The 12,238-nt window shown below is 36.0% G+C and overlaps 1 protein-coding gene across 1 annotated transcript in view; it reads right to left on the reverse strand.

The window, feature by feature from the left end:
* Positions 1–2,104: 2,104 nt before the first annotated feature.
* Positions 2,105–12,238, reverse strand: part of LOC115451019 (regulator of hypoxia-inducible factor 1) — a 42,488-nt gene continuing 32,354 nt past the window's right edge. Inside the window, 5 exon segments of the mRNA XM_037445537.1 lie at positions 2,105–3,074; positions 3,562–3,704; positions 5,646–5,826; positions 6,301–6,451; positions 8,349–8,528. Of these exon segments, the coding sequence (XP_037301434.1) occupies positions 2,874–3,074; positions 3,562–3,704; positions 5,646–5,826; positions 6,301–6,451; positions 8,349–8,528 (856 nt within the window). The 3' untranslated portion in view covers positions 2,105–2,873.

Here is a 12,238-nt window from a genome sequence, read left to right on the forward strand (position 1 = left end):
GTTATATGTAACTATATTTATTTGGAATAAAAATATATCTACCTTATAGTATGCCTCTTTATGAAAACGCAATAAAATCACGAAACGCTCAACTATTGCTTTTTTGTATATATTTAACAACTAAATTACATTAATATAGTACCTAAAGCTAGACTATGTAATAACATCTTCACGTCTTTTCAAGAAATAAGTGCCAAATCTAAGGTGTTTCACCGAACTACCGCAGTGACAGCATCTTAACGGTCTTGGACGTATAAATTTAGTATTCACGTAGAAACTTGATTATGGTAAACTTGATACTTGGACATGCGTGGAACGACCCACGTCAATATTGAGCGATCGGGAAACTTCTGGAAAATCTTACGAATATTAATGTAAAAGTTTGTGAAGAAGTTTGTTTATGAATCAGCTAAAAGGGTGGAAAGGATTTGGATGAGAGGTAGGCCTATAAGTTACACCATTTCTTAATTTTAACTTTTTTCCTGGGAAAGTAGAGTTTGAAAAAATTGTAGTAGTAAAATAAATTGATTGAATTTTGGGAAGATATAAAGCGAACGGAGCTGTGAGATAAAGATTGTGATAAAGGTATTTCAATCCAAAATTTTAATGTTACTGAGCTCTTATATTAAAATGGTCCAACGGAAAACCAGCGCAGGCTTCACTGACAGCATATTGCTGATTTAAAGACATTTTTGTAACAAACATAGTTTTAAGTGTTGTCTGTTTTGTTTGTTTTAAATTTACTTATGTACCGTGTGTTTCATGCAAAATAATTTTATTTGTTTCTTCTTTAAAATAAAAACACCAGTATATTTAAAAGTATATTTCGAAGGCTATGTACATTTTATATCTAGTAATATACAATTCATTATTTTTACTAATCCCAATACAAAATATTTATAATAAGTGCGTATTTATATCGCCAGTCTTGTATCCAAAAATATCCGATGTACCCACTTTTTAATTATGTCAGTTTCTCTTTTAGTTCCTTATATTTTTATAATAAAGGCATGCATTCTACAAATAGTGCTATTTAATAAAAAAATACAGTCATACTAATTGAGGAACCTAATTCTTTTGAACTTGGAAACAAATGGTAATTGACCTTTGTGGTACAAAACTGGTGATTATATCTTAAAGTAGTCAAATGGGGTGAACAGAAGGGCAAAAGAATCGAAATTTACATCATTGTTTGTTCATTATCTTCTTATCAAACCCTTATTAGAATGACTGAGTGCTGGTGGTTTGATATTTATATCCGCTCGGATAGTTACTGTATACTAGGTGTAAAACCCATCATAGTGACCCACGTGGGTCGCGTTCCGAGATCAGCCTATATATATCCCATTTTGTACGGATTGCCATTATGATTTTTATGTTTACGTGAATGTTAGACATTTAAAATATAATTTTTCGGATTTATCGCGTTTTTATATTGTAACTAGCTGACCCGACAGACGTTGTCCCGTCTTAACTATGAATTTGCAGCGCGCATTTTGTCAATAGCTGACAGTTATTTCAATCAATAATTGACAGTTGTTTAAATTAATATTTTCGTTAAGTTTTCTTAAATTTTCTAATTTTCCACACAATTTTGGATTTCACGCGTGATGGCGTGACCAAGGGAAATAGGGATTCATTTTTATACATATAAGATTCTCTCCCGACGTTTCAAAGACTGCAGCCTTTATGGTCTCACGGAGGGATCGAAGGTGTTGGTCGTCCGAAAAGAAAAAGTTACAAATTCTACCTTCGTTTTACAATTATGTAAAAAAAAAAATCCAATCTTCGAAACGTCGGGAAAATAATAATATAAAAAACCGCAATAAAATCTGATAAATAGTTTTGTTTCGAGATTGGCATTATTTTGTCTGCGAGGGGCAATCATCCCTTTTGGCGACACTCTGGACCTCACTCCGCGTACCAGGTGCTACGGTGTCACTTTCTAGTGCTCGTAAAAAACCTAACTTTCTTTTTTTGCCACTTTAGTTCTATCGACCCAGTTTTATGTTATAATGTTTCAGGCGGTTGATGGAATCTGGCTAATCATATCCTAGCTTATATTATAATGGGGCAATATTAAAGCAGTAAATAGAACCTGGCATCAGTCATATTCTATGTTATATTATAATAGCAGCAGATTACATTTTTGGTTTTTAAAAATACGTCATAATTTTGTGCGGAACTGCAGTTTCTCGTAAAATTCTCTTTAAAATCAATGGAAATTCAATTTGGAGTTTCATTTACGGCGTAGTCTACAAATTCAGTTTCAGTTGAGACTTAAAATAAGGTAATAGTTTTAGATTTAGGTGGGCCTTAGCCTAATTAGGCCTCATCTATACTAATATAGAGGAAAAGTTTGTGAGTTTGTCGGTCTGTAGGGACTAATCTGAACTACTGAACTGATTTTGAAAATTCCATTACTAATAGGAAGCTACATTACTCCGGAGTGTTATAAGCTATTTTTTTTTTTCGGAAAAAAGATTTCACGCGAGCGGAGCCGCGGGCTAAAGCCAATGATAACTAAACTAGTTCAAATTATGAACCTATGAACCTTTACATATGTTCCGTCTCTTTTCAAAATTAAGCAGTTTGCATCAGGTAATCTTTACAATATATAATTAAATCATAAAGTTATCGTTTTATATACATTCATAGTATTAGACATTTTTCTCTTTTCAGGGGTAGGCAGAGATGTTACCAACGTTTTTCCAGCTATGTTAGGTCCCATGATAAAGAAGATGGGCTTATCATTTCCCGGAAACAATTCCGGACTACTGATACTTACAAGGAAAACCTAATATAACTTTTACTCAGGAATCGAACCCGCTACCTCAGCAGTCTCCTCAACTACGTCACCAAAGCCATTTCTATTAAATATGAGTAGATACAGTAGACACAGAGACAGAAGAAATGCCAGGTTTGACGTGGTTAGCATTGTTGTCTTGCTTCTCTGTCTTCCTTTTAGGTCCTAGAAGGAGTTTTTGCAATTGACACGCTGGTGCTTCTACGAACAGGTACAGAGGGAGCGCGAAGAGGTACGTCGAGCAGACTATACCAGCGTACAGCATAATCTAGAAGGAAAGAAGTTTTGAGAATGTAATTATAAGTTTGCTGTTCATTGTCACAGGTGTTGCAAAGACGTTGTCAATTTTGCACCTTAAACCCGACTTAAAATAGTTTTTATAGTAATCAAGATTACTAGATCATCTGCCACCAAGGAAAAGAATACATATTTGAATTCCTCCTAACTGGATTTCGGGCACGGCAGCCATTCATAAAGGAGATCAGCCAGGTACGCAAGAGATAATATAGTGCACAAGTGTGTGCGCCATACACAAGTGATCTCTTTGTTCCTTCACTCTCATAATCCGGTGAGACAGTAATCCAACATGACTGAAGAGAGATAAAGCGCAAGACCAACGGTTTTACATGTTTTCTGACACAAAATTTTGGCCCGATCCGGGATACGAACCCAGGAGCTCAGCGAACCTCCTCGTACCGTGTACAATTATAACTGCGCCACCGAGATAGTCAACATTTGAATTATAAGAAACTTACCGCAGTATAGTCAGTAGCGTAGAAGGACCTCCTCATCTGCCCTCCGTAGGTCCTCAGGATCGTCGCGTGAAGCAGCATGGCGCAGTAGGACATCCTGCCTAGTGGCTGCAGGGGGCCCCACTCCACTGAACCCACGTATATTGCTGTAAGACAAATTTGGTGATGAGAATAGACCTGATGGACTTGTACCCGAATAGCGACGATTACAGAGGATGTAAAACCCGTCAAAATTTTTCTTTTGTGTTTAACGATTCCCAGATTGTTTGCACATATTTTGCTTAAGGTTAATGGTGCTAGTGTCATATAAATAGGTTGTCGGAGGGGAGCGAGGATCTGCTCTTTAAAACGTAGCTCTCTCTCGCCGATGTGTGTCAGAAAAATGAACCAGCTATAGTCACGTAAGAACTGTGTTCCAGGACGGCGTATGTTTATCCATTTTGAATAAACCGGCGTAATTATAGTAGCAAGGGTTAATAATTTCTCGTTAATTGATACTATATCTGAACAGCTCCACAACCACAAAGTGCATTGGAGTCACTTTGTTGTAGCTGTAAAAAACTTAACAAATGTCCAATGCTTTAAACCTCTTTTTACTTAATCCAGCTAAGAAATAACAGAATTCCCGTCGGTTTTAATAAAACTACTTCGAACCGGTCGGGTAAACTGAATTAAAATAACGAAGTACTTTATATAGATTCAATAAATATTTCTTTTTCATTTTCATTGCGTTTGTTTCTTGTTGAATTCGAGAATGTTTTTATTTGATAATATTTTATTAAGAACCTATTCGGCAACTTCTGTATTCATAAATGTATAAGGTGATCAAATACAAAAGTACCACTTTAATATATACTCCCAAAATATATGGTAATAAAATTAGTAATCAAACATAATTTACATGAAACTTGTAAAAAAAACCCCTATGGGTCTAGATTCAAACATTATAGGCAAACAAGATATTAAAAACGCTATTATTTCCCAAAAAGACAAAAAGCATTATTGTAATTGTACAGTAAAATGAGGTGAATGGTCACAAAGCTGGTATTACATAAATCCATCTAATTGTTTAAAGCTTGATTATAAGACAGCACTACCAAACATTTTTGATTGGATATTACCCAAGTGACTCTGTGTAATAATAAATCACTTTATTCACCTCATCTATTTTTATCCAAGTAATTGAAGTTACGTTCATATTTTGTGATCACTGAGAGAGTGCTGCACTCGAACAGGAAATGAAAATTATTATTTTGCAAGTAAATTGACTGCTCTAAACAAAATAAAATACAAATTGAATATTTCGTGTTACGAAATGAACTTTAAATTAAACTGATTTTAACAGAGTAACATTAGAGTTTCTAGTCCATTGTCTGGTGGGAACTGGTTTAAAGAGTAGCTGTAGAGGTATTATTGACGAAAACTATATAATGATTAATCTATGGGATCAAATATGTTATGTACTAGCTTTTACTCGCGGCTTCGCCCGCGTGATGGAGTTTTCCGGGATAAAAGTCCACTGTATGATAAAAATCTTGCTACATTTTTTCCCGGTACTGATAGGTTCAAACTAATTTTATACCCATGGGGGTAGAATTTATCAATATCCTATTTAAGCGAACGTCTTCATCATAGTAGCTCCAATCTTTAATTTCAGTTCAATCAGTCGAAAATCTAAGAAGATTGATACAAACTTTCATCCGCTATTTATCCCCTTAGAGGTGGAATTTATCAAAATTCTTTCTTAGGGGATGCTTACGTCATAGTAGCTTTATGCATGCAAAATCTCAGCCCGATCGGTTTAAAATTGATAAAGTTTCATCCCCTATTTTATCCCCTTGGAGATAGAATTAATCAAAATCCTTTCTTAGCGGATGCCTACGTCATAACATCTACCTGCATGCCAAATTTCAGCCCAATCCGTCCAGTGGTTTGGGCTGTGCGTTGATAGATCACTATGTCAGTCAGTCACCTTTGAGTTATATATATTTAGATTTCATTGTTTTTTCATTTTCCATTTATTTTATATGGTCAAAGGAGAAACTACTTTGGCCTGTACTAATGTTATCAGAGTTGAGATTACTTACGGTTACATCTATAGAAATATCCGATGACAAACACACAGATGGCTAGAGCGAAGAAGTTTTGATTGAAGGCATTGAAAACGGCAGACTCGAAGGCTGAAGCCTCTCTGTGGTGAAGGTCCCAGCCCATCAAAACTGATCCCATGGCGATGGGTATGGAGGCGATGAATAGGAGCTTCATTATCTGCAACCAAAAGAATACTAAGAAACTGCCAGACGCTGGTTTGTGGCACCAAACAATTGTAGTAACTAGGTCTAATATGTTTATGCAATAGAGGTTGCCATATTTTTTGCCGTCAAAACTGTCACAATAATATTATGGTGGGTAAATTGAGGTTTGTGATGAGACAATTCTTATGACTTTTACGTTGGCTGTTACTGAAAAAACATTCTTCATAATATGGCTAGCAAAGATCAAATCTATGTATATAAATGTGCATGTGTGTATTCTGTGGACTTCAAAACCGTTGTAGAGACTTTGATTAAAATTTTAAATAATCTTCAGACTAACCTAGCGAATGATCCTTTGTAGTTTGGTAGACCATCAGAAATAATCTGTCTATTTATAATTATTGCTACCCGCACTAAGCAATACTTACCTTGTAAAATATATTACTTTCTTTCACTGGTTGAAAAATATCTGGTTTTTACTACTTACGATAGAACCACCCAGATCCCATTTTTTGGTCTGCGCCTTGCGGTAGAAGTAAGCTGTTAATACTCCTAAATGATAACCAGCCCAATTGCCTTGAGCTGATACGTAGGCGTGGTAGAACGTGTCGTTGTATCCGAATATGTCTCTTATGGATCTGAAAATAGGATTTGAATCTATTAAATCTTTGGTATGAGTCATCACCGTCAAATAATAATAAATAATATCAGCCCTATATTATATATACCGTCTCAATGCTGGGCACGGGCCTTCTTTACTACTGAGAAGGATTAAGCCTTAGTCCACCATACTGGCATGGTGCGGACTTCACACACCCTCAAAATTCCAATACAGAACTTCTCAGGTATGCAGGTTTCCTCACGATATTTTCCTTCACCGTTAAAGAAGCGATAATTCACCATCAAAAATCATTATTAATTTAATGCAGGTGCATTTTTATACAATAACTGATCACACGAGCATGTCAAACTCCTAATAATAAACGCCATAACTCATAAACAATAGTATCGTTACGAAGAAGTTTGTTCTTCAAAGTTGTGTCTAGTTCCATATTCTTCTTTCTGATCTTTTTTTCGTCTACGAAGGTAGAAGGTTTAACGGTCCTCCTATACCATGGCTTATGGAGGTCTATAGTAATTGAAAATGATGCTTACCGCGGAGCTAACAGTCTAACTATGCCGCGGCTTATGGATGTCGGTAATGCCGTTAATAATGTAGCTAAACGCGAAATATTAGGTCTCATATAGGATAAGTTTCATAAACCCTAGAAATTATACTAGGTTCACTATCCAACCCTAAATTAGTTAGTGTCTCTGTTTTTTTGAGGCAGTAGATATAAAAAAATTTATATAGGATAAGTTTCATAAAGTCTAGAAATTATACTAGGTTCACTCCAAATTAGCAGTGCCTCTAAATTGTTTTAGGCAGTAGTTAAAAAAATATGTTGGTTCTAAAATTTAGATTCTAGACCATCTTCAATATTTCCTTTACATCGTTACGTGATCACAACTAACTAGACCAATACAATATAATAAAGTTAGTAAATGTTCACAAAATTAAATTATCCGTATAATATGTTGGAAAAGATAAATATTTAGATGAATGAATACGAAAACTTTTCTCATATGAAATTTCAACGGACATTTTGTTCGGAAATGTTTAATTATGGTTTATTACTTTTTGTGTGTTCAACACTGGAGTTTGTAAATAAAGTGGTGTTATGAGTTAAATAATTTTCAAAATAGTGTTGAAACAATTTAATAGTTAATTCTCGCTTTATTGTTTTCGGATTTTCGCATTTACAACTCTCTGCTTGAAACACTACGTTCCATAATCCGTGTACGTAAGTGATCTCACGACACTTTGTCTTGAACTCCCATCCATTCAGTTTGTCGCTCCTAAGGCTCGCGCGTCACACACTACGCTCCGTGCACATGATTTTTTTTTATTGCCTTAAACGCGCTAGCGGTCCACCTGAAGGTAGGCAGCATTCGCCGTCCATGGACTTTGCAAAGCCAGAGGCATAGCAAAACCGTTGCCTACCGGAAGGTAAGCACTATTTTTCTTCTCACAATACTCGCTCCTAAGCTCTTATAAACTATCTTCAACTCGTCGCTCGCATATTATACAGTGTCATTTTGACATTGCGTTACTAAATGAAACCACATACATATCTACTTGGAAATTATCAGAATAAGTTACTTCAGCCGTAGATGTAAAATAAAAACGTGTAAGTTTCGAACAAAATAAATATTAATAAAAAGTAATTTTAATTTTGCGCACCCTAATGCCGCCACTACTATAAAAGAATTCGTCGCAGCGGCAACATCATGCTTTCAGTCCGAAACACACTCACGCACACGCCATATTCGCATTAAACTACAAAATTATCAAAAAATCAGAAATATAAAACCACGATTTTGGTGAAAATATTAGTTATTAATGGATTAATTTGGCACAATGTCAGCAAAGGTGAATGTATGTGGTTTCATTTAGTAACGCAATGTCAAATTTACCCTATATGAGGTACTTACTCAGGGAATATGCTGACGCGTATAGGCAGGAGGTTCATGAAGTAACTTTGCAGGAAGGGTATCAGAAGACTGACCACCATTACGGCTGATAGAACTGGGACTCCACTCCTCGGCCAGCGCCATATGATGAGCAGAACCACTAGCGTTACGAGGAACAGCTGTGTGTCTGTACCGAGATACCTGACACCAAATATTTAAGTCTCATTTGGAAAGTAGTATAAATATTTGTGTTGTGGATATCAGAATATAAAGAAGTGTAAGTTTTGAAATGTCAGGGGAAAGATATAACACTACTTTTTAGCACACCAATAAAGTTTACAAATAATGATTTATGTTCACGCGAATGCTAGATATCGAAATAAAATTATTTCTCGGATTTTCCTGTGGCTTTTCATATTATGATTCTCACTCAACGTTTCGAAGACTTTGCAAACTTTATGGTCACAGGGTGGACTGAGGTAGTGATCGTCCGAAAAGTCAAAGTAACTTTAGCTACATTTCACAATGGTCCGGGTGTAGTCTTCGAAACGTCGCGTCGGGAGAAAGACGAATTATAATAAAAAAAACCGCGAAGAACCTGAAAATATCTTATAAAGTTGTCTATGTTATTTATTTTTAAATTTCTCTTTAACTTTAATCCAAGATGCCAACAAAATAAAGTAAAGTAATTTCAACAGATTCTAAGCTGCAATAATAAAAAGCACCGAAACTTAATATACCATTCGTAAAATAATATTAGTCTATGGACCATATATAATTTTTAACTAACCAAATGCCGTATGAAGCGGCAATAACCTATTTGGGTGTGGAACGGACTGCTGAGACGCAGGTTCAAATCCCAAGGGCACACACCTCTGACTTTTCTAAAATTATGTGTGAATTCTTTGTGAATTATTGCTTGCTTTAACGGTGAAGAAAAACATAATGAGAAAACCTGCATTCTTGATAAGTTCTCTATAGGAATTAGATGGTGAGTGAAGGCTACCAATCCGCACTAGGCCAGCGTGGTGGACAAAGCCTTATCCATCTCAGTAGTAGAAGCCAGCGGTGGGACAGTATATAATACAGGGCTGATATTATTATTGTTAAATGACGGTGGCTTAAATATAAGGAATTTATGTTATAGTGTCAAGAAATCTACATTTTTAGTTACATAACCTGACCTAGAATAAATAATTTTGTATCACGCAGACAGTTAAATGCAATTAAGACTTGGTTTCGGACAGCAAATTGGAAAATAATTTCCTGTGAACAATATATAATATACGGAGAATAACGCAAAGATTATAGGGTGGGTATAAATATACCATCGCTTTCTTAATATAGATGTAAATTGTAAGTTTTTGGATGCGATGTGGCAGGTGGTAGGATATATTTTATATCCGCCCGGATAGCGACAACCGTACACAAGGTGTTAAAACCCACAGTGGCCCACGTAAGGGTGTCGCGTTCTAGGATCAGCCTGTGTATATCCGGTTCCAACAGGCCGGCATAATTATGTCGACTGTTAAGGGGTAATCTCTGGCAGTCGACATTATATTAGACCCGACTCTACTTACCATAACATGTAGAGGGTCACGTTACCGTGCCTTGCAAAAACGCTTTTTTATCTGGACTTATATTTTCAATAGTTGATAAATAACCTGTCAATATTATAGAAGCATCTGACCAACTTGACATCCTTTTTTTATTGGTTTTAATGACGAGACGAGCTTGCCGTTCGGCTGATGGTAAGCGATACGACCGCCCATAAATAGTAAAAACACCATCCAATACCTTGAATTACAAAGTAGTTTTTTAGTATCCCACTGCGTTCGCCATCCTGAGACTTGAGATGTTAAGTTTTGTTATGTCCAATAGTTACACTGGCCACAATGTTCTTCAAACCGGAACACAACATTGAATTTGCGGTGGTACATACGCAGGCGGACTCTTACATATGAGAGTCCTACCACCAGTGAAATGCACAGTGTCTGTGTGGCATCTACGTTAAACTTTAGCAATTAAATACCTTCACTGCATACAGTACAATATAACTGATTTATTACTATCTGTATAAGCCCCAGACACGCATGATTACTGCACCAAACAACCAATTTCACGCACTCTGCCGGCACAAATTGTCTCATGCATTATAATTGTCCACGCGTCTCGAATTGATTTAACTGCGTCCTTTTCCTCCTGGATAACGTGAACTCTATCTGTAACTACCTTAAAGATCGTATTTGCTTGGCAAATGGAAGCCAAAAATGGAAGGTCGAAGTGAAAAATTGCATGTTTGTAAATATAGTAATTTTTGCTAAATTATTTCTCATGGTCAGACCTCTTACTAAAATGGGATGCTTGGTGGTAGGTATCCCTTATGCACTTTGCCTGTTGGAAGCGTACTGTGGGTTTGAATTCAGCCCTCAAGGCCATCTCTAAGTAATGTGTTTATGCTCCGTTGATTGTCGCTCGCTTTGACGGTAAAGGAAAATATCGTGAACAAACATACTTATGAATTTTATTTGATATTCGAAGGTGTTTGAACTTTAGTGCTCTAGAAATCTTTTAGAAGGTTTCTGTTGCGTGCGATACGTAAACAGTTAAAGTGCCGCAACAATCATGTATGACGGAATTGTTCCTTTAAAATGTTCTAAGAAATAATTATAAAACGAAGTCCCCCGCCCTATATACATCTGAATGTGATAAACTCAATAACTACCTAACGTATTTCGATATAATTTGGTATGGAGATAGTTCGAGACCCTGGGCAGGATAGGCTACTTTCTATCCCGGAAAACTCTTACACCCGGGCGAAGACGCGAGTAAAAGCTAGTATGTAGGTATAGAATTTGATATATTTCTACTAAAATAGGTATAATTAACTTATTTATTCACATTTCTTCCTTGAGTTAGTTTACTGTTATTTATATCTTTATTTACTTTTGTTCTAAGCTGACTCGGTGGCATATTTGTAGTGCGGGGTATATACCGCTTTAAAGTCCCGGTTTCAAATCCCAGGTTGGGCAATGTTGGATTTTTCTGTTCAATATCAGTTGGAATATGGGGCTGATGGCGACATACTCGCTCTTCCTCTTCATAGCACGAAACATGGCGAAAAGTGCCCTGGTAACATATCTGCCTACCCTTTCGGGAATAATGGCGTGATGTATGTTCTTAGCTACTGCAATTTAAGCCATAATTTAAGCTAAGTTGCCCACTTGTGTATTTCCTAACATCCATTAGAGAAACGGAACCAAGGTTTATTTGCTTTGACAATATCATTCCGTCAACTTTTGCGTAATAGCACGCGAAATTTTGATGTTTGATAATGTTCAAACATGTTTAATTTGGGCTTCGTGTAAATATGTGTTTCGTTAGTAATTGCATGTAGACTAAATGTTATCATAAAGGTCATTAAGGTTCAATATTGTGCAATAATTAAATGCGACGTATATCGAAAGAAGTTTTGAATACTCTGATATTAATTTTAGGCTCAGAAAGTATTAGTCAGAAAATAGATTTCATCACATTATGAAAACCTAATTCGAAGACTTACATGCGACAAATTGTGAAAATGTTGGTCTGTTTTAGAATTAAACGCCAAACCGCTGAACGAATTCAGATGTTTGGAGTACAAATCGTATTTTGGTTTTTTTATTTACACAATTTCTAAACATACATTTATAAAGGCGGTCTTAATACTGAAGGCATTCACTACCAGTCAACCTACATATAGCCTAATATATTCCAGAAAACACAACGGATTTTTTTTTATTAGGTAGACGCGAGTAAAGCCGCTCGCAACACTAAAGCAATAAATGCTCAAAAACAGGTTCATGCAAGATGTATGACTATCTTCATATTTAATCAGCTTTTACACACAAAACGGTTGTTACGAAACGGAA

This window comes from Manduca sexta, chromosome 5 (genome assembly GCF_014839805.1).
Source record: "Manduca sexta isolate Smith_Timp_Sample1 chromosome 5, JHU_Msex_v1.0, whole genome shotgun sequence".
NCBI lineage: Eukaryota > Metazoa > Arthropoda > Insecta > Lepidoptera > Sphingidae > Manduca > Manduca sexta.